Source organism: Nyctereutes procyonoides, unplaced genomic scaffold, assembly GCF_905146905.1.
Source record: "Nyctereutes procyonoides isolate TBG_1078 unplaced genomic scaffold, NYPRO_anot_genome, whole genome shotgun sequence".
Classification (NCBI taxonomy): Eukaryota; Metazoa; Chordata; class Mammalia; order Carnivora; family Canidae; genus Nyctereutes; species Nyctereutes procyonoides.
Genome location: NW_026575052.1, coordinates 74,082,052 through 74,106,261, shown reverse-complemented (window position 1 = coordinate 74,106,261; position 24,210 = coordinate 74,082,052). Strand labels below are relative to the sequence as shown.

The following is a 24,210-nucleotide window of genomic DNA, read 5'->3' as shown; positions in this document are numbered from 1 at the left end:
ATGCTCCTTGTGTGTCCACTGCACTTTAGGTCCATTGGTTTTAAACAACCTGCCTAAGCAGCTCACTGGGGATGGTAAATAATGGGCCAGTGTGCTTGGCCTATGCACACTACATTTATCAAAGTATTGTGTACTTTTTTTTTTAAAGATTTTATTTATTTGAGAGAGAGAGAGCACAAGGGGGGGATTCAGAGGGAGAGGACAAGCAGACTCCCCACTGAGGGTGGAGCCCAATGTGTGGCTCAATCCACAACCCTGAAATCAGGACCCAAGCCAAAATCAAGAGTTGGACACTAAACTGACTGAGCCACTCAGGCACCCTTAAAGTATTGTGTACTTTAAATGTTGAAGTTTAAAAGGGATTTGGAGAAACTAGAACATAGAGATTTCAGAAGAAAAACATCAAATAGGAGATACAGGCTAGAATACAGATTTTTTTTTTTAAGATTTTATTCATTCATGAGAGACACAGAGAGAGAGAGGCAGAGACATAGGCAGAGGGAGAAGCAGACTCTGTGGGGAACCTGATGCGGGACTCGATCCCAGGACCCCAGGATCATGACCTGTGCCAAAGGCAGATGCTCAGCCACTGAGCCGCCCAGGTGTCCCTCAAGTACAGATTCTGAGGTATATTATTGCTGCTTTTTCTTAGATGATGCCTTCTTGCTGTGTCCTCACAAGGTGGAAGGAGCAAGAGTTATTGTTATGTTCACGAGGGCTCTACCCTCATGAGCTAATCACCTCTACATATCATCGCATTTCAGCATATGAAATTTGGGAGGACACAAACATTTGGTCTATAGCACGACATATATCTACCATTGTAGTGTCATACAGAAGAATTTCCTTGCTCTAAAAATCCCCTGTACCACACTCATTTTTTTCTTTTTTTTAAGATTTTATTTATTTATTATTATTTTTTTAATAATAAATTTATTTTTTATTGGTGTTCAATTTGCCAACATACAGAATAACACCCAGTGCTCATCCCGTCGAGTGCCCCCCTCAGTGCCCGTCACCCATTCACCCCCACCCCCTGCCCTCCTCCCCTTCCACCACCCCTAGTTCGTTTCCCAGAGTTAGGAGTCTTCATGTTCTGTCTCCTTTCTGATATTTCCTACCCATTTCTTCTCCCTTCCCTTCTATTCCCTTTCACTATTATTTATATTCCCCAAATGAATGAGAACATCATTTATCTCTTCTATTCCCCAACCCCTGGCAACTTCTGAGCATTTTACTGTCTGAGCACTTTACTGTCAAGCTAAGCACGGATATATTGTGTAGCAGAATACAGAATTTTCATCAGATAAAACAAGAGACTTAAGAGAATTGCTGGGCTTTATGGAGAAGTGCTTCTGGCTAAGAGCCTATTTAGACTCCCCTAGGGATGCAAGTTCATGTTCCTCTCACATCAGAAACACTTTAGCGAAAATTTAGGAAGTGATTCAGAGGAATTCAGTTTAAAACCGGATACGTTTTGGTGCTTGGAGTGTATCTGAGGCAAGGTTCCCAGGGAAGTGGACCTTGAGACACAGATTCCTTTGTAGAAAGCCGATTGGAAATTCTCCCAGCAGTAAGCCCCATGGAGCGAAGGGAGCAAGACTGGGCGGAGGGACGCTCAGGTGTGATGCAGGTGCCGTAGGGGGGCCTCAGCCCATGCCATGGGGGCTCTGGAGCCACACTGGCCCTTTCATAGTTGTCCCTGGCTGAGGCGTAGGGGCTGGGCTTGTCTATCCCCAGTGCACCAGTCAGTGAATGGAGCCATTTCCCGGGAGGGGTTGTAACTTCAGATGGAAACTCCCAGGGTGGGACTCTGGGAGCTGTCTGCAAAGCCCCCCCACCCCCGCCAGGCAGCTGTGGGATAAAACACCTTAATCTTGGTGGAAAAACCTCAGCCCAAGACAGAATCCACAAAAGGATTTCCACAAGTCTACCAATTTCCTTGTAAAGAAGGACAAGTGAGCTCTGAGTACCTTTTGCCATAAATAATTCTGAATAATTCCTCCAAATAAAAGGTATTATTTATATTTACATATCTAATGTAAGGGAAAATGTAGGGGAACACACCCACATGTGTGCGTGTGCATGCACACAAACAGACACACATATATGCCTCATTCTGAACAGGGGAGGAGCACTGGGAATTTGTGCTTGTCTTGGAATACGGAAAAATTACTTCCTTTGTATTTTTTTTCAGAAAGGTTAGTACCTCAGCTAAGTAATAGGTATATAATGAAATCTGATTCTAAATTTTTATCATATGCAGTTTATTCAAACTTTTCAACCTTTGATGAGTTCGTAAAGATGAAAGTTCAGCATATAAAATATTTTAGAAAAAATCAAATTAAGAATGTCTACCTATCCTTAAATGTGAGTTTAATCTAATGGATGTGTGTGTGTGTGTGTGTGTGTGTGTGTGTGTAGGTATAAAGATATAAAAACTTAAATCCAGGGACACCTTGGTGGGTCAGTGGCTGAGCATCTGCCTTTGGCCCAGGTTGTGATCCCAGGGTCCTGGGATCGAGTCCTGCATCAGGCTCCCCACAGGAACCTGCTTCTCCCTCTGCCTGTATCTCTGTCTCTCTCTGTGTATCTCATGAATAAATAAACAAAATCTTTAACAAAACAAAACAAAAGCTTAAATCCAATTTACCTTCTAAATTTGAGTTTCTGATGCGTACATCAGAGCACTACAAGTGTATATGCCACTATGACCTGTTAGTCGTGAGATAAAAACATGGTAGGAGTGTCTTAAAGTCATACATTTAGCCCAGTCCAATAAGGTGGTTTCCTGGAAAATTTCCCGCAAATATATGGCTTTCACCACAGAGTTTGAGTCTAAATATATCCTACATATATTACCACCACTCGATTGAGTTGGGAGAAAGAAAAACTTTAAAGTTTCATTTTTTTAAGAAATTCACAATAGCATCTTAATACATAAAACAAATTATTCTTATATAATCTTATATATAATATATAATCAATATCTTCTATATAATTGTGTAATTATAATTATATATCTTTTGTATAAGATAGAATATATAATCTCATATATAATTTAAATAACAATATGAATAAAAGTTGTTCTAAAATGTAAAGAACACAAAACTATTCCTGAACTGGTCCCCACCATTATCTATTTTTCCCCTTAATATACTGACAGGTTCATCAACAACTGTTAAAGAGATAATACGAAGCTTAAGGACCATTGCACCAATGTTATTCCAGAAAATTAATGCAATTAGGTATATTCTCATATATTTCTGACTTCTAAAAATTGCAGCAAGTCATCAGTCTTTGCTCATGCTTTAAGTTTTGGCTTAGAACTGATTTAAACCAGTGCTGCAAAAATAAATAAATAAACAAACAAACAGACAAACAAACCAGTGCTGCAGAAGAGTTTCATGTGATAAAAATTTATAAACTAGTATTATGTCTTTGTACATTCATTCAAAAATTATGGGCCTCTGCATCCCCATTTGTAAAATAGGTCGATTGGATTTGAACCAATTATCTTCAAGATTCCTGCTAGGGCAGTATGTTGCCATCCATTATGATTTCATTGGTGCTTTCCATATGACAGCACATGACCTTTGAGCTGTCATCGAGACCCAAGGGCCTAGAGCAGTGTGACAAACTCATGCCAGACGTCTACTTCTGTGACTCAGCCCTGACCAGGGTCTCAGGAGCCAAATTTCCCAAGTGGAGGCTACAAAAAGTTTGTAAACTACCTACTGGTCGAATGACAGTTTCCTTCACATAATTCTAGAATTGCAAATGCAGCTTTCCAAAGTACTTAACTTACTGTGTAAAATAGCTTCACTCTCAAGGAAAATCCGATGTAGTGGTCAAATTTAAACCACACGAACCAAAATCTCTTCTTTAGTTTGAAAGTGTCATTTTTTAAAGGATCTTGTTTCTAAGGTTAAGATGGGGCATAGTCTCTAATAACACCTGGATGTTTTGCGGAGCTCACATCATTCCTAATTGAAGATTAATTTATTTAAATTACCATAATGTTTCATTTTTACCCAGGAATAAATGTATCCTATGATATTTCAACACCGGACAGAGCAATACTTCTCCTAATATGAAAACAACTTGCTCTCTGTTTAGGTCCTGGGGCCCCCCTAGCCATCATCCTGTGAAGCCCATCAGTTTTCTTGTATCTACACACTCCAGGGAAATGTAACGGACAGGAAGACTGCATAGATGGCTCTGATGAAAAGGATTGTTCTCTCAGCCCCCCTCCTCAGTGCTGTGGTGAAATGGAGATCCAGTGCTCCAGCAACAAGTGTATCCCATCTCTCCTGCTATGTGATGGAGTGTCCGACTGTCACTTTAATGAAGATGAATCCAGCTGCTGTGAGTTACTGTCACTAACTCAGTGTGTCAGGGAAGAAATGCAGTTTGGAAATTATAAAGAGAACTTGACGGATGAAGCAAAGTTCTCTAGAGTCTTACCATGATTCTATCATTAGTAACGTAGTTGCTTGTATTTTGTTGCTAAACAAAGCACGTAGACTTTGCTTAGCGTTTCTGGAAACATTCTGTTTGTAGTCACACTAATTTCTGTTAAACTTACCTGATTTCCTTTTTTATTTACATCTGGGCCATTTATGTGGAGGATGCTCCTATGTATTTGTTATCTTTTTTGTTGTTTTTATTACCATCTGCCGCCATGCAAAGTTACTACAGTATTACGGACTACATTTCCTATGCTGTACTTTTCTTCCCCATGAGTTATTTATTTTATAACTGGAAGCTTGCATTCCCTACTCTCCTTGACTGACTTTGCCCACCACACAACCTCTGTCCCCTCTGGCAGCCACCAGTTTGTTCTCTGTGTTTATGATTCTATTTCTGTTTTTGCTTGGTTTTTAGATTATGCATATGAGTGAAGTCATATGGTATGTGTCTCCCTATGTCTGACTGACCTGCTTAGCACAATATCATCTAGATCCATCCTTATTGTCATAAATGGCAGGATTTCTTTGTTTTTTATCCTTTATATTACTAGTGTGTGTGTGCGTTTCATATCTTCTTTATCCATTCATCTATTGATGGATGCTTGGTTGTTTCCATATCTTGGCTATGTTTATTGCAATAAATATAAGGGTGCACATATCCTTTGGAATTAGTGTTTTGTTTTCTTTGGGTAAATACCCAGATGCAGAATTACTAGATTGTCTGGTTGTTCTGTTTTTAATTTTTTGAGGAACCTCTGTAGTATTTGTTTTTGTTGTTGTTTGTTTTGTTTTTATCAGAGCTGTACCATTTTACATTCTCACCAACAATACAAGTGTTCCTTTTTCTCTACATCTTTGGCAACACTTGTTATCTCCTGTCTTTGACACTAATCAATCTTAGAGGTGATTATCTCATTGTAGTTTTTATTTGTATTTCCCTGGTGATGAGTGATGTTGAGCAAATTTTCATGTGTCCATTGACCATTTGGATGTCTTCCTTGGCAAAATGTCTTATTCAGGTCCTCTGCTCATTTTAATCTGATTACGTGTGTGTGTGTGTGTGTGTGTGTGTGTGTGTGTGTGTATGTGTTCAGTTGTATATTTTGGATATTAAGTCCTTATCAAGTACATCATTTGCAAATATTTTTTCCCATTTAGTATTTTTTTTAGTTCTGTTGATAGTTTCTTTCTCTGTGCAAAAGCTTTTTAGTTTCATGTACTTCAAACTGATAAATTTGCTTTTGTTTCCCTTACCTGAGGAGACAAATCCAGAAAAAAATATGCTAAGGCCAATGTCCAAGAGTCCACTGCCTATGTTTTCTTTTAATTTATGGTTTCAGGTCTTGCATTTAGGTCCTTAATCCATTTGACTTCATTTTTGTATGTGATGTAAGAAAGTGCTTCAGAATTATCCCTTTGCATGTAGCCATCCAGTTTTCAGCACCATTTATTGAAGAGACTGTCTTCTCCCTGGTGTGTACTCTTGTCTCCTTTGTCATAGATTAATTGCTTATTTATTTATTTATTTATTTATTTATTTATTTATTTATTCATGAGAGACATAGAGAGAGAGAGAGAGAGAGAGAGAGAGAGGCAGAGGGAGAAGCAGACTCCATGCAGGGAGCCCGATATGGGACTCGATCCTGGGATTCCAGGATCATGCCCTGGGCCAAAGGCAGACGCTCAACCACTGAGCGACCCAGGCGTCCCTAATTGCCTATTTATATGCATGGGCTTACTTCTGTGTTGTATTCTGTTCTGTTGATCTGTGCATCTGATTTTCTGTTGGTGCCATACTATTTGATTATTATGACATTGTAGTATATTTTGAAATCTGATTGTGATACCTCCAGCTTTGTTCTTTTTTCTCAAGATTGCTTTGGATATTTGGAGTCTTTTTTGGTACCATATAAATAGGTCTTGTAGAAAATACTATTAGTATTTTTGATGGGGATTGCAGTGAATCTGTAGATTGTTTTGAGTATTTTGGACCTTTTAGCAAATTAATTCTTCCAATCCATGAGCATGATATACCTTTCCATTTATTTTCATTGTTTTCAGTTTCTTTCATCAATGTGTTATAGTTTTCAACATACAGATCTTTCCATTCCTTGGTTAAATTTATTTTTAGATGTTTCTGGATACACCTATAAATGGGACTTTTTACTGTTTTAACAAATGTTTGTGGAAATGGACTGATGACATGTAGTTTTAATTGCTTCCCAATGTATTTATGAAGATGGATCAAGCAAGGAGACATAGGCAAATATTCATTTTAATGAAGATATGTAGGTAGGGGTTGGACCTGGACTACTACCTGGGTAGATGTCACATGATTAAGGATTCATGGAATTAAATCCTAAGGACATGGTTTTGAATATAATCCTTATCACTTATTGCAAGTGCAGGCTTGAGAACATTATTAGAATCAGTCTTATCATCCATGTAATACTGCTTTATAGAACTGTGAAGATTTGAGAAAATATATGGAAAATCCTCAGCCCTGTATTCAGCACTTTCTACTTTTATTATAACTAGCCTATTTCATAGAGGGAAGGGAGAATGTTGGTTAAGAATTACACAAATCATTAAGGTGAGTACAAAAGCATGGTGAGTCAAAGCACCGCTACCATCTCATTAATTATTTGTTTGCTTGGTGTTTCATTATATTGTATTTTATATTTTGACATAGGTTGCAGTGATAGAGCTACACAAACCACAGGTTAATGACCACAATTGTTTTAAGTAGTAAAAAAACAGCTTGGAATGTAACTTTAAGGGGACCTTGAAAGAAATATAAAGCTATTTTAGTGTCTTGTTTAGAGTGGGCATCAGGAATTATAAGTATTAGAAAAGGAGGACAGATGAATACAAGAAAGGGGATACAGCATTTGGATGTTCAAAGATTTCAGTCATAAATAAATGAACTTCCTTTCCTAGTTTAGGCTTAGAGATTGGTATTCCATTCCCCTGTTGTTTCCTACATGTATATTCTTTATGTAATAAAGCCAACTTGTCAAGTCTTATCATATTTTCTTAGAGGAAAGTAAACAAATGGAAGTGAATGAAGAAGAAAAAGCCTGCCAAATAATTTATCCCTATTCCCATCAGGGCTCTAAGTAATTTGGTTGATAGAAATCTTATTAAGTTCTATAGAGTCATATGATATTTGACTTCAAATAAGAATGCTATTTAAATAGAAGCTTAGGAAAGTACAGTATCCTTATACTTTCAAACACTCTTTGGGAACCTGGTGTTTGATGATGGAGTAACATGTGAAGTTCTACTCCTAAAGGAAAATAAGCCCATGCTGGGAACTGGTATCGTGGAAGTATTGCTTCCATCCATCTCTGAAATATTTAATTAAGTTATGAGTCTATAAGGAAAATTGTGTGAAAATTAGGGGAAAAATGCTAGGGCAAATTTACAGAATAAAAGCACCTAATGATGACTCACACAATTGAAGATATACTAGGTTTTTGGTTTTTTTCTGGGCTTACCTATTGATTTAGAATGGTATTTTCTTTAAACTCACAGTTATTTATTCACTCACAAGGTCTCATTAAGAATGTAATTTATGCCACATATTGTTGTGGGCATTGATAATACAGATGGATGTGCATAGACTGGCTCAGATTGTGGATTCATGATATATTACTGAAGGTGATAGTTGAGGATAAAACAAGTTCTGTGACAGAGATAAACCCAATGTTATTGAAAACATAGGGTAGGTCATACTTGTGGTGCTAGGGAATCTGTAAACTTTAGTAAGAGAAGTGATTGCAGGGGCAAATTTGGAAAGACAGTAGTCATTTGGCAAGTAAAGTATAGAAGTGCTTGATTCCACTTAAAGTCCAGAAATTGAGAAAAAGTTGTTTGCCTTGAAGAATATTTTGTATAATTGGAATAGAGTTTGTGGTGAGAAATGTAGAAATAAGTCTTGAGAGATGAGAAGGGACTAGACTTTGAAGAGTCCTTCCTCATCGGTCATGCAACTGACACCCACCGTTCAAGTAGTACATTGAATACACTGGAGTGAGACACAGGTCTGGCTAGAAGGTGTCACAGCTGAAGTACAAAGAATTGACTGCATAACAGTGTGAAGTAAAGATTTTGACTAGATTTTAGAAATGTTCAGATGAAGAAGAAAAAGAAAGTAATCAAGAATAGTTTGCAAGTTCCTGATTTGGACAACAGGACAGAGAATGGGCCATTTCCTGAGCTGGGAAAAATGGGAGGAGAAGCTTTGCTTAGGGGAAGATTGTGGCCTCACTTTTAAACTTGTTGTGTTTGTGGTTTGTGACATATCCACATGGAAATATTGAAGATGTATTCAGAATGGATAAGTGGAACTCAGGAAGGAGATAAAGCAAGATATATAAAGACACATGGCCTTCAGCATACATGCTTGAAGCTGTAGGTGTTGATGAGATAATATAGAGGATAGAGAAGAAAACAAAAGGTAGAGGACAGTTAAGAGAAAACAAACATTGAAAGACCCTGAGATGTGGTCAGAGACATGAGAGGACACTGGTAAGAGAGTGACAACCGTAAATGAAACGTATAAAGCCTTAAATACAGAGTATTCACAGGCTGGAATGTTTCTGAGAGATCATGTAAGATTAGGCCTAAAACATATGGGTTAGGAAAAGCATAACAGAATTCCTGGTGATCCTGGAAAGGAAACTTGGGTGGGCAGGAGGGCCAGAATTCTGAAGCCAATCTTTAATAGAGAAAGTAGGCAAACAGAGAAATCAACTATAGACACCTCTTCCAAGAAGTTGGCACTTAGAATGTGATGTAGTCGGAAGAAGAGGAGTAAGTTTTTTTTTTTTTTTTAAGTTGGTTTTGAGAGGCTTGCACATGTTTAAATGTTGTGGGAATAAGGATTCTGAAGTGGTCACAATTTAAGCAGGGAAATCAATATCAAATGGCCTTTTATTCTTGTAAAAATAAGTGTTCTAGTAATCAGAATGTTTAAACCTGTAAAAGGAGAAAAAAACTAGTATGGTTTAATTATATAGAAAAATAGCACAAAGGAGCTTTCTTCTACTGATATTCCTCCAGTTCATCCGATGTTGTATCCTCACAAGACACAGATGGTACATTGATTTTGTAAAATTTGAGAGTATTTTAATAAAGAGGTTATTTATTTATAGGGAGATAGTATGCATAAGGAAACCACACTGGGTAGTAAAAGCAGGAGCTGTTAGTACCCATAGGCCAAAGGATGTGAGAGGGAAGATGTGTCTTAACCTGGAATCAAAGAGGGCTCCTTGATAAAAGGTCAGAGAACAGCTAGCCCATGCTGATCTCACAGCCTCTTCCATCCCTTTTACCTCTTGCTGGTTCTATACATCAGCCAAACCAAGAAGAAGCTAGAGGGCTAGAGGTGTGTTGACGTGTCCTTTATAGTTCAGGCTTCTGGATTCTGAGCAGAGAGGGAAGATGCAGAATGTTTTGTAAGAGGCACTGGAAGCTATCTGTCAATGATGGATGTGACTGAAAAAGATGAGGAAGTGAATAGTCTACCCACTTTCTACCATTAATTCATATTCCAGTAGTAGTCAATGTATCTTATGAAGTTGGTTGCCATTTAGAAGATTTAAAATGGGTCAGGCTCTTGATATTGGTGGGTCAACCTTTATCATCAATATTTTTATGATCAGCCTTTCAATATGTTAGCTTTGATCCCAACATCCTATGGTGGTTCTCTATGATAGTATAAAGATCATCACTTTGCATTTGATAGCTTCTCACAAAAGTGTTCCTCAGCTTATTCAACATTAAAACCATGGTGATTGTCTATTTCCCAGAGTTACTGAAGAATTGGATGAATATGGTCAGTTGCATAATGCACATAATACATTATTATTCTTTACCTGTTAAATTGTTTTTGTAGTTTTATAAAACTTATTTAAACTTATTTATAAAACTTATTTAAACTGCAAAGATATTTCAGTAAGAGTAGTAGTTGGTTTTAGCTCAAGGGTAGAGTAAATATCCATCCTGCTCTGTGCTAGGTGTGGACATGCCTTGAAGGGCTGACAACCTTCATTCTCAAGATGTAAGATCATAGTCACTCTGCTTTTTGAAATGTGGGACTGCATACATGTGCTTTCATATTCATAGCAAATGGATATACATCCCTAGACACATGTACTTTACTTTTGTCTATATTTTGTATGTAACAACAATAATTTATAAAAGAGAATTTGCTTTAGGAAAGTAACTCCAGTGAACCATTCATGAATTGCTTATATTTAATGTATGTTTAATACCTGAGTGAATAAGCTAAAAGCCACAGAATGTTCTGTTACTTGGCTCATTTTGGTAAGAAAGAATGTCAACCTCTAGGATGACAGATTGAGACAAGTGTTTTTATACACACTAACCCATCATGTTTGAATGTGGTGAAAGTAGATATTGTCCAGGGAAATTCTGAAATCTAAGTTTCCTCTAAATTTTATGTATAGATTATTTGGAGTACTTTTGGAATTTTTCTTTGTTGTGTATGTAGTGATAAGGAGAAAAGGATAGTAATGGTTTAATTTTCCTATATTCAGTACAATGTCCTTTGCCGTGTAGGTTTTGGTACATATTAATTGCATTCATAACTTATTTGCCATCTACTTTTAGAAGGAAATTGATAAATATCTATTAACTTTAATGTTATACTATTTTAAATGCCATAGAGACTAAGATTTTTATTTTAAATTTCATACAGTGTCTAATACTATTTTAAATGCCATAGAAACTAAGATTTTTGTTTTTAATTTCATACAGTGTCTCTTAGCTATAAAATTTCTATAAAGGGGAAAAGGAAGACTTTTTATAACTGGAAACCATTTATTTTGTTACATTTTTTTTATGTGTTTCAATACTATTTGGGCCAAAGCTGAGGATTTAGGCCATTTACAGGTAGAGCTCTTCATTGTATAGTCAACTTGAAAATAAGTTATCAGTCACACAGGAAATTGAGTGAAGGTATGTGAATGGATTAGCATTTTCAAGTGTAGAAGTGTTTGAAATAATGTTTCAATAGTAGATGAGTATTATCTATCATCTTTGTATACAAATTAAACATACTGTATTATTTAAAACCTTAATACTGTTGGGGCACCCAGGTGGTTCAATCAGTTAAGTGTCCAACACTTAGTTTCAGCTCAGGTCATGATCTCAGGGTCATGAGATCAAGTCCCGCATTGAGACTCCATGCTCAGCAGTGTCTGACTGAGATTCTCTCTCCCTGTCTTTGCCCCCTGTCCCACCATTTGTGTTCTCTCTCTAAAATAAATAAATAAATCTTAAATAAAACTGTAACACTAATCTGATCTCTCAGCCCCTTATAATGCAAAACAATGGTGATAACAATGTGTATATATACACAAACATACATGTATATACATACATATTCATTTTTTACAAACAACTCTTCATCTTATAAGAGCTGGAAGATCATTCTATTTCCTAGTTTACTTGGTTTACAAGGTCATTTATCTTGTCAATGTAGATCTTAAAATTATTTAACCTGTTGTAAAAGCTTAAAGACATCTCTTCAGAGACCTCAGACATTTCTACAATCTGGTTTCAGTCCTGTGCTTTAAGTTTGTCTGCAGTATCTCCTTACACAAACTCCCCAGTGAAAGGCAAACTGCTATACTCACTGTTGTAATGTCAAACTTATTGATCCCCCATTTATAGATTTTGTTCCCACTCTGCTAAATGGCTTATTAGAAACATGAAAATTTAAAACATCTCAAGACTCTACTCTTTCAGTCTTTACAGGACTTCATGCACTAAAAGGCACCTCTTATTTTTATAATACTTATCTGTACTGATACTTTACCAATTAAGTCTGTCCTTATGGCATTTCTCTTATTATTATTTTAAATTGTTAACTGCTTTTGTGTTGTCATTTTGCTCTTATTGCTCATTATGTTCTGGTCAATCTTTTTCTTTTTTTCCTTTCACTCTTTCTAAAATATCTTTCCCTGCAGTCTCCAGTTGAAGTGCTAAGCATAAAGTCTTAAATGTAGTGGCAGCTCCATCATATTTACTGGCAGGAACTGATGTTCTAGCACCTCAGGATTACTCAATGAAAAGTATCACTTTAGTTTTCAGAACTAGCTTTTTTAATCAATGGAAAGACTCTTAAAAACATTTCATGTCCAATTTGAAAATTAATTTTGATAGGCAGCTGTCAAACCGTGTCAATAACCTATGATAACTCCAACAATTCCAGCCCATAAATATACTTGAAAGAGAAAAAAAAATCATGATTAATACTGACAAAATTTGTGTAAGACTCATCCATGGGGATGCTTATTTCCAAGTCTTCTAAAAATATCAATTTAGGTTGAGAAGTTTGAACTTAATTGTCTTTATTCTAGTAGAAGTAACTTCCCAGGTCAATCCTCTTCTTCTTTTTTTTTTTTTTTTTAACTCTAGCAGCAGGTTTGGATTAAAATGTTCAAATCGGGTATTGTATGTGACACTATTAGGTAAGTCAGAGAAAGGCAGAATTGTTCTTGTTGAACTTGGATTAGGCACCACAAAGCCTTGACTGTATACTGTTGCCCTCTGCTTCTCTCTGCAGAACTGAAGGACTCAAAGGATCAGGGACAGAAAATCAGTGTAGATCATATAATCATTATTTAGTGCTTTTGAAATATATCCAGAATTCTTGACAGGATGGTGCAGTAGGTCCAAGGTTCAATGTTCCCTCTATTCCAAACATGTAGCAATGCTAGATGGAAGAGCTATCACATCAAAAGTCTTAAAGACATGACAAATTTCAGCATGGAACAAAACAGGTAGAACCAGAGAACAGAGATTAGGCCTGAAACCTAAGCCTGCTGGTTTCCAGGTTCTCAAGCAAATAGGAGACAAGAAATGACTGATGGCAGCCTGGAATGAAGGGTTCTGTTCTGGTTCAGCTCTAACTTGTAAAAAGATCATAAACATGATCTACAGCTTTACAGGAAACCATCATCCTGATGAGACAAAAGATAGAGAGGCAGGAAGACAAAAATACAGTTTCATGACTAAGAATAGCATCCAAGAGAGGTTGAGTACTTGGCAAACTAGATTGTTATAGAATTGTCAGTACCTTTAGTTAACAAAAGTGAAGTCATTTTTCTGAAACAACACAAGTCTTACGAGCAAGACCTATGCTTGTCTCTTGAAATCAGGCTGATGAGAGACTCTGGAATTAGTAAAATGCACCATGTTATAAAGGCACATAGTCATAGGGCACTGAGCTGCAGTGACCTATATGACAACCCATGACTTAAACCATGTGGAAATGGATGAACATTCAAACAAGTAATGGTTGCTGTCACTTCAGTTGTACATAATGCCAGGGACATTAGGAGGGCAGCAGAAGCACAGAGAGCTCTGCCTTGACATAGTATATTCTAGTCTAAAATCAATTCAGACTACATAGTATACACATAGTTAACTTATACATACATACCAGTATAATAGTACATAGTGCACAGCTGGGAAATGATTCTATCAACAAACTTTTTGAAGAATCAGAAAGAATTATATAATTTAAGTATAGGACTAGAAAGATAAGGAATGATACAATAAACTGTCTTATTTCATTAGAAGAAATTCACTTAAAAAAGAGATGATTCTTTTTTTTTTCCCCAGCCAATGAGAGCTGTTCTGATAGTGCTTTGATGTGCACTTCCTCGAACAGCTGTATCCCAGTTCATGAGCGCTGTGATGGTTTTGCCAACTGCGCAGATTTCCAGCCTGATGAATCCAGCTGCTCAGGTACTCTATTTCCATTAAAATATTCTTTACAATATGAGCCAGTGATTTAACCATGTAGATGATAAAAACATCAAAACTTGAAATTCTAAATAATTGCAAGTATGGAATAATTGAATTTCTATTATTGATTTGGGGTGGGAAGAATACTAACATTGCTACACACATAATTTAAAAATATATAACATAATGAACTCATGCCTATTCTATATAAAGGATGTCCCCAAATAAAGAAAAACCAAACACTTAATTTTAATTTAATGTAACTTAAAGTTATTAGTATTTGAAAATCTCTTTGATGCAAATTGCTTGATTTCTAAAATAAGGAAATAACTGAACATTTTTAAAAATTTTTCCCAATTCTTCATAAAAGCTCCCTATTTGCATGATCTAGTCATGTTTAAAAGTCAAGTTATTAAGCTTTAGACTGACTTTTATCTTTTTATTTTTTATTTTTTTATTTTTTTAATAATAAATTTATTATTTTGGGGGGTGTTCAATTTGCCAACATATAGAATAACACCCAGTGCTCATCCCATCAAGTGCCCCCCTCAATGCCTGTCACCCAGTCACTCCCACCCCACCCCCCCCGCCCACCTCCCCTTCCACCACCCCTAGTTTGCTTCCCAGAGTTAGGAGTCTCTCATGTTCTGTCTACCTTTCTGATATTTCCCACTCATTTTTTCTCCTTTCCCCTTTATTCCCTTTCACTTTTTTTTATATTCCCCAAATGAATGAGACCACATAATGTTTGTCCTTCTCCGAATGACTTATTTCACTCAGCATAATACCCTCCAGTTCCATTCACATCGAAGCAAATGGTGGGTATTTGTTGTTTCTAATGGCTGAGTAATATTCCATTGTACACATAGACCACAGCTTCTTTATCCATTCATCTTTCGATGGACACCGAGGCTCCTTCCACAGTTTGGCTATTGTGGACATTGCTGCTATAAACATCGGGGTGCAGGTGTCCCGGCGTTTCACTGCATCTGTATCCTTGGGGTAAATCCCCAGCAGTGCAATTGCTGGGTTGTAGGGCAGATCTATGTTTAACTCTTTGAGGAACCTCCACACAGTTTTCCAGAGTGGCTGCACCAGTTCACATTCCCACCAACAGTGTAAGAGGGTTCCCTTTTCTCCACATCCTCTCCAACATTTGTGGTTTCCTGCCTTGTTAATTTTCCCCATTCTCACTGGTGTGAGGTGGTATCTCATTGTGGTTTTGATTTGTATCCCTGATGGCAAGTGATGCAGAGCATTTTCTCATGTGCGTGTTGGTCATGTCTATGTCTTCCACTGTGAGATTTCTGTTCATGTCTTTTGCCCATTTCATGATTGGATTGTTTGTTTCTTTAGTGTTGAGTTTAATAAGTTCTTTATAGATCTTGGAAACTAGCCCTTTATCTGATAGGTCATTTGCAAATATCTTCTCCCATTCTGTAGGTTGTCTTTTAGTTTTGTTGACTGTATCCTTTGCTGTGCAAAAGCTTCTTATCTTGATGAAGTCCCAATAGTTCATTTTTGCTTTTGTTTCTCTTGCCTTCGTGGATGTATCTTGCAAGAAGTTACTGTGGCTGAGTTCAAAAAGGGTGTTGCCTGTGTTCTCCTCTAGGATTTTGATGGAATCTTGTCTCACATTTAGATCTTTCATCCATTTTGAGTTTATTTATTCATGAGAGATACAGAGAGAGAGCCAGAGGGAGAAGCAGGCTCCATGCAGGGAGCCTGAAGTGGGACCCGATCCTGGGTCTCCAGGATCATGCCCTGAGCTGAAGGCGGTGCTAAACCACTGAGCCACGGGAGCTGCCCTACACTGACTTTTAAACATTTTTCTCTCCTGACCCCAGAATATTTATAAGAGCTGATAATATATGTTTGTGAGTATACTTTTATCAAAACTGCTTTAAAACTCTCTAATTTATTACAGTCCATTGTTAGCATCTCTCCTGAGTAATTGAACTTTTATTTCATGTAGGAGATATATGAAATAATAGGTTGGGGCAATATAAATCTCTCACATCTAAAAGATAATATAAATTGGTAATAAAATATATATTCAATCATATTTTCTAAATAAATTGGAGATATTTAATATCAAAACTAGGTGAGAATATATTCTTTTTATCAGATTATTATGAGATAAGTGACAAAAGCATGATAATTATAATCAAATCACTGTACAAAAAAGTCTTATTTTTCATGCTGCCTAAATGAATACTCATAGAGCACTGAATTTTATGAGTACAAAAGGAAATCAAGAACCAGGTAAATCTGGTCCCATAAAATATGCAAAGATGAATGCTCTTTGCCATTGTTTCTGTACCAGGCATGCTTATATATTAGATTGATACCCAAAAGGAAATGCTTTCACTTTCTTTTCAGAGTGAGAAAGATATTAATGAGCTAGTTTCATTCTTTGAAACCACTAAGACAAAGCACTGATACATGATACCCAAACTTATTTGCATAAAGGTGAGATTTTGTTCAGGACAGTTCTCTATGAGAACAAATATATTATGGTTTATTGTCTGATTTTATGTATTTTGCCTTTAAAAATATGGTCAGAAAAACAGAAGACTGGCCATTCATCCTGAGGGATTGACAACCTATAGGTGATAATAGAGAGCACATTCTGGTTGCCCTATCTAGTTTAGCCATTCACCAGTTCATTCATAGTTCATTCATAAAATATAGGTCGTACTGTCCCAGCTACTGGCTTACAGTAATATAAAGAATTAATGAAACCGTTTTCAGAAATAAAATCCACATTATATTTTTGTTCTCTATTTCTATTATCTCTGCTTATTTTAGTTTGTCAAACAAATATGATGAAGTCAGTGCTTCTGTGTTTAAGAATGTGTCTAAGTGGGCAGCCCTGGTGGCTCAGCTGTTTAGCACCGCCTTTGGCCCAGGGTGTGATCCTGGAGACCCAGGATCGAGTCCCACGTCGGGCTCCTTGCATGGAGCCAGCTTCTCTCTCTGCCTGTGTCTCTGCCTCTCTCTCTCTGTCTCTCATTAATAAATACATAAAATCTTTAAAAAAATGTGTCTGAGCTTAATCCACACTAAGATGTGTCAATGCCCATGACACCTTCCTCTTTCTTTTTTTTTTTTTAAAGATTTTATTTTATTTACTCATGAGAGATACAGAGCGGAGAGAGAGAGGCAGAGACACAGGCAGAGGGAGAAGCAGGCTCCATGCAGGGAGCCCGATATGGGACTTGATCCCGAATCTCCAGGATCACACCCTGAGCTGCAGGCGGCGCTAAACCACTGCGCCACCCAGGCTGCCCTCCTCTTTCTTTCCAAACATCATATCCCTTTATGGATGGTATTTCATAGGCTTTATGAGCCCAATCCTGACAGCATCCAGTAATGTCCCTGGTCACATGGCAGGTGGTGAGCATCTGGCCTACCCTCACCTGAGGTTTAAGTCATTAAAGGGAACATTGACCTCAGGCCCTGTGTAAGTGTTGCAGGTTAAGTATATTTCAACAAGGCCTGTTTGTTCTCAAGTTATGTTAGAAAGGCATGTTATTTTCAAGTTTTGGTTGCTTACGCAACAGAAAATTATTGAACAGAATTGCCTGGCTTAATTTAAATTGGGAGTCTTTTTCCAGTCATCTGTAGTAGTAGAGGTTAATGAAAGTCATGCTAAGGTTATACTGTATTATGACAATCATCCATGTGAAGGAGAATTAGGAAAAAGTATTAAAAATATAAAGTTGTAAGGGTGCTTGGGTGACTCAATCAGGTAAGTGTCTGCCTTTGGTTCAGGTCATGATCCTGGGGTCCTGGGCTTGAACCCCATGTTGGGCTACCTGCTTAGTGGGGAGCCTGCTTCTTCCTCTGTTCCATGCTTCCCCCACCACTCATGCTATTTCTCTGTCTCACATAGGTAAATAAAATCTTTGAAAAAAATATAAAGTTGTAATATGAGATATTATGAAAATGATTGAATATATATTTAATAACAATAACAGTAACACCTAATAATGTTTCAAAAGTTTTTTTTTTACTAAGTTTTTTATTTTAATTCCAGGAGACTCAACATAGTGCTTTATTAGTCTCAGGTGTGCAATGTAGTTATTCAACACTTCCATACATTACTCAGTGCTCATCATAATAAGTGTGCTCTTCATCCCTTTCACCTATTTCACCCATTCTCCTTCACCCCCCTCGCTCTATTTTAAATGAATTCCCTCAGTTAAAGTTATTATTTTTTTCAACAAGAACATTTTTTACTTGAAGCAGACACCAAATCGAAGCCCTATAGAGCTATGCCAAATTTCTAAGCCATAGTTAATCTTCCCTGCAGTCCCTGTGCTGGGATTTCAAGATAAAGAGAACAGTCTGTGCCCACTGGGTATTTGGTTTACTGCATCAAACCATTTGGTTTTCTGGAAGACTCTCAGATCCATACAGAAACCAAAACTATGTGCAAGTTGTTGTATATGTGTATATTTAATCCATGAATGTACATAAATGCCTTACCATTTAAAGAAGCTCATGATCATAGTATCAGAATAGCAGGGAGTTATAGAAATTCTGATGTGAACAGCAGATCATTTGACATTTTTAGACTAACAGACTTGAGAGTTAGAGGACTAGAATTGGGTTCCATATCTGCTGCTCCCTCACTATTAACTTGAGCAAATTATATTATTAACCAGTTTTTCTCCTCTGTGAAAAAGGATATATATGGTATACCACACAATGTTATGAGGATTAAATGAGGTAATGCCAAAACTCTTAGGATAGTCTTAAAACAGAGCAGGTTTTCAGTAAATGATAGTGGTAATGGTGCTCATAATGGTAGAGGGGAAAAGGAAAAGCCAGAGAGACACTGGTAATAGAAGTTAGGTTTCATGGGCAGTTTAAGGAATCCCCAAATATAGAGAGCTGGGTGAGAACAATGATTTAATACGTTGTGCATACCACTCACTAGTGTAGAAATGTTATAAATACATATCATTTTATACTCCTCTCAGCAGCACTAGAAAGCAAGGCGATATAATTCTCATTTGAAATATGAGAAACCTTATCTTTAAAGTACCTAGCCCGAAGTCACACAGCCCATTAACTGAGCCATGTACCAATGAGGCAAAACCAGGACTCAGGTGACTGTCAGTCTTCTCAGTGATCCATGCAATAGCTATCACTTCCCAAGCCTCCATGTACATTGAAAGAGACCACACAACACAACACACACACACACACACACACACACACACACAGAGGCATCTGGTTTATATGTGTTCCTGTTTTTCTAGGGTGATACACCAGAGTGGAACTGAACTTGAACTCTTCCTAGAATGCTATTTCTATGTAGTCAGTTAAGTCCTACTGGCCTCCAGATACATGGTCGCAGTAACCAATGCAAAACATCAGTGAGACACTGATGTGGCTGAAGAGTCTGGGAACTCAGGCTAATTCTAATATCAACCCCATAGAATCCAACTTCCCATTTGAGAATTATCTACTTATTTCCTGGAAGTATTTAATCCCTTCATTGCTAACTAGTCATGGATATCTCCCTCCCCATTTCATCTGTTTCCTGCTTTAAACTGTTTTGAGTAAGGTGAAAATATGTTATACTATGTTTTTGCATCTTATGGATGGATAAAGAACCTGGGTCTAAGCAGAAACTGAAAAGAATGCCTTGTGGAGGTAAACTACAAATCATCTCCCCACCAAAACACCAAATTTTACTCCTTGCTCTGGCCAATGCTTGTGTCCTTTCCACTGTGCTCCATTATACAGTGTAATAAAATGCATATTTAAATTTCCACAGAATTATTTTGATGTAAAGCAAGCCTATGATTTACTCTCAGCCATCAAAGTAAATATTAACGACCCCAGGAAAAAAATGTGCAGCTGTATGTATTTTGATGTAGTGCAGTATCAGACACTCTACTGGTTTTTCTTATAAAAACAAAGCCTTCCATAAGGAAGACTAAAATTGTACTTAAGACCAAACATGACTATAAAATGGTTTATCTGAAAGGTTTGTAGCTATTTATGCTTTACCATACTGGTGGGCTATTTTTAGTCAAAACAGCTAATTTCTTGTTTATGAAGGAAATTTCACATCTGTTCTGTTTAGCAGAGCATGGCCCAGAAGCCTGCAGGGTATAGCTGTTCTTCCGTCATTAGCACCATGCTCCCCTGTCATAATTAAACAGGGAAAAGTAGGGAAGGCAAGATGGGAACTACATCTGACCCTTCAGCAGCATGGGTTTGAACTGTGCGGGCCCACTGACATGCAGAGTCTTTTCAGTATAGTACTGTAAGTGCAACTTCTCTTCTTTACGATTGTCCTAATCTTCTCTCTAGCTTACCTTATTGTAGTAATACAGTGTATCATAGAAATACCACACAAAATATATGTTTACTGACTATTTATGGTATCAGTCAACAGTAGGCTATTAGTAGTTAAGTTCTGAGGGAGTTAAAAGTCATCTGTGGATTTTTAACTGTGCGAGGATCAGTGCCCCAAGCTCCACATTGTTCAGGGGCCAACTGGATATCTCTGGAAGGGCAAATCATTGGAAACCTTTGAAAACAAAAAGGACACTGTGGTATATTGCACCTCCCTGTTGCTGCAACCTCCCTCTAAACTCTTTCCACTCCCTTCCCAATGTTCAATGACTAGCTCCACAATCAGACTCTCTAGTTGCCCTTCAAAGTCTTCTTCCAATGGATATTTTCCTATATAAAATTTCTGTTTGTCCTTATTACTTTTCTATTAATGTTCATTATCATTATCTTTTCTCTGCCCAAGTAAATTGTTTCTCTCTCTGCTAAGGTTAGTCTGCTCCTGTAAAGACAAAGACTGTATCTTTGTAACCCCATGACACCTAAAAAGTGATCAAGTGATTTCTGAGGGGCAAGCCTGAAAAGTGATGATATCTGAAAGGCAGAAGGAGAAAGCCAAAGCTTCAAATTCATGCCCTAGCCTATATTTTATCTGGGCTTCAGACCTGCAAATAATATTGGCCAAGGAATACTTCCTTGCATTATCACCTTAGGTACCTAAAACGCCAGCATTTTCCCCTATAAATTCTTCCTTCCCCACAAATCCCCCAATTCAGTGAATGAAACCACCAAGTACCCTGTGGCTCAGCCAGGAACTTGAACACCACCCTTGACTCTTGCAAATTATCACTGTATATTTCAATCCCAACATTTAAATATCTCACAGATCCCCACAGTTCTCACCTCTCACTACATCCCTTTCATTCATTTCATCATTTTTACTAGATTATTACAACAAGCCTTTAACGGGGCTCCTGAATTTTAGTCTTAGCCCTTCTGTTGATCTTACATACTGGATCCAGAATTGTCTTTTTAAAACAGGGAACAGGGCAGCCCGGGTGGCTCAGCAGTTTAGCGCCGCCTTCAGCCCAGGGCGTGATCCTGGAGTCCTGGGATCGAGTCCCACGTCCGGCTCCCTGCATGGAGCCTGCTTCTCTCTCTGCCTGTGTCTCTGCCTCTCTCTCTCTCTCTCTCTCTCTCTCTCTCTCTCTCCCTCTCCTTCTCTCTCTCTCTATCTCTCATTAATAAATAAATTAAAATCTTAAAAAAAGAAAAAAGGCAGCTACAACATTGGGCAGCCCCGTTGGCCCAGCCATTTGGCGCCGCCTTCAGCCCAGTGTGTGATCCTGGAGACCCGGGATCGAGTCCCATGTCGTGTTTTGTTTTTGTTTTTGTTTTTGTTTTTGTTTTTTTAGCAAGATCCTGGAGACCCGGGATCGAGTCCCGTGTCGTGTTGTTGTTGTTGTTTTTTTTTTTTTCTATTTATTTCAGAGTATAATGTACTCTTCAGAACCATGGAGGATACTAAATTTATAATTATTTAATATCCATAGGGCATTTTATTTTTGCAAAGATGGGTTCTAAAAACCATAAAACTGAATAGATTAGTAATACAACACACATCAAAATTAGATTTAAAAAGGAGGTTGTGGCTTTCAGTAGCTCTGTCCTAGTGTTAAAGATGTCATACTTACTTAGAATACCACCAAGTACTTTAACATTTATAAATGCAGGTGTTATCTCTGATTCTAGCAAAAAGAAACCACTGAAATTTTATTCTTTATATTCTTTATATCACAGACATGATAACCATATCACTTTGGCTCCCTGCGTGGAGTCTGCTTCTCCCTCTGCCTGTGTCTCTGCCCTCTCTCTCTCTCTCTCTCTCTGTCTGTCTGTCATGAATAAATAAATAATATCTAAGAAAGAAAGAAAGAAAGAAAGAAAGAAAGAAAGAAAGAAAGAAAGAAAGAAGAAGAAAGAAAGAAAGAAAGAAAGAAAGAAAGAAAGAAAGAAGAAAGAAAGAAAGAAAAAGAAACATCTACCTCCTTTCTTAAAATTCTGGCCTCCTAAGTTAAAGTTTAAACTCCTCATTCAGCCTATATGATCTGGCCCCTGTGTGGCTCTTACCTTCTCCCATACTTTCTTCATGTTATCAGTCCAGGCTGAACTTCCTTCAGGTCCTCAAACACACCACTCTCTTCTTGAGCCTGAGTCTTTATTCTTATCTTTACACACACACACACACACACACACACACACACACACACACACACACACACCTGCCCAAATGAATGCCTGATTATCTTCTGGAAAGCTTTTCTTTATTCCCCAAATTTGATTTAGGTGCTCTCCATGGTACTCCCACCACGTTTGTTATATCCATTCCAAATTATATTACTTTTAATAGTGTATTTTAATGCCCCAGTCATTTTTTGTTTGTTTGTATTTTCCATGAAGCTGGAAGGTCAACAAGAGCAAAGATCACAACTGTATCTTTTTTAGGTCAACATTTCTTAACCATGTGCTATGAGCTGGGTGTTTTCTAACATTCTCAACAACTCTGGGATAGGTACTATTTTTAACTCTGTTTGACAGAGAGGAACCAGAGGCACAGAGAGATTAATTAGCTTATCCTATATTATACAGCTAATAAGTTGAGTTGAGATTCTTACTCAGGCAGTCTGGCTCTGGTGCCTGCAGCTTTAACAACTTTGTAAACTTCCTGGATTATTTACTGTTACATATCTAGTGCCTAGCCTAGTGCCAGACATTAACAGATGCTCAGAATAGATGTGTTGAATTACAAGTTAGAGGAAGTGGAGGTTTCTATCAAGTATTAGAGTTAAGACAGCCCAACCAGGGAAGAATGGTATCCTGCAAGAGAGGAGGTGTCAAAAAAAAAAAAAAAGCGAAGAAAAGCAATTTGGGTATTGAGTAGAGAAACCAACAGGTTTCTCAGATCAGGATGAATGTGAAGATCAAGACCTTAAAGAACCCTGAAGGGCTAAAGGCACCAACCATTTCCAGGGTCATACCTATGTGACAATATTTAGTTTCTTTTTTTTTTTTTTAATTTTATTTATTCATGAGAGACAGAGAGAGAGAGGCAGAGACATAGGCAGAGTGAGAAGCAGGCTCCATGCAGGGAACCTGATTGGGACTCAATCCCAGGACCCCAAGACCCCAGGATCACGACTTGAGCCAAAGACAGATCCTCAACCACCAAGCCACCCAGGTGCCCCTATCTAGCTTCGTTTTAATCTATACGCAAATTACCTTTGAAAGTAAACATTAATGCTAGCCTTGAAAGAGGGAATGATACAAGCAGCAAAAGAGCAGGGCCAGGGCAATGAAGGTCAATTTGAGCTATGCTGATGTCTGTCATGGATGCAAAGGTAGGATGTAGGATATGCACATGCACAAGTGACATTTTGCCAAAAAGCCAAGGTCCTCCATGCAAAGCATTGTCTGCCATGTTAGTGACTACTGTGTGGAACTGAAGACAATACATGTTGCATTAAAGAACAAATTTCAGTATAATCACAAATTTGTCATGTAGACATGATCTAAATAAGTATATTTTACTTAATCCAGGGGAAGAGAAAAAGTATCCTCTTGTGGTTCACCACTC

The 24,210-nt window shown here is 37.6% G+C and overlaps 1 protein-coding gene across 1 annotated transcript in view; it reads left to right on the top strand.

The window, feature by feature from the left end:
- Nucleotides 1-24,210, top strand: part of MALRD1 (MAM and LDL receptor class A domain containing 1) — a 761,302-nt gene that overhangs the window by 610,607 nt on the left and 126,485 nt on the right. Inside the window, 4 exon segments of the mRNA XM_055332672.1 lie at nucleotides 1,501-1,517; nucleotides 4,138-4,180; nucleotides 4,183-4,368; nucleotides 14,133-14,258. Coding sequence (XP_055188647.1) covers nucleotides 1,501-1,517; nucleotides 4,138-4,180; nucleotides 4,183-4,368; nucleotides 14,133-14,258 — 372 coding nt within the window.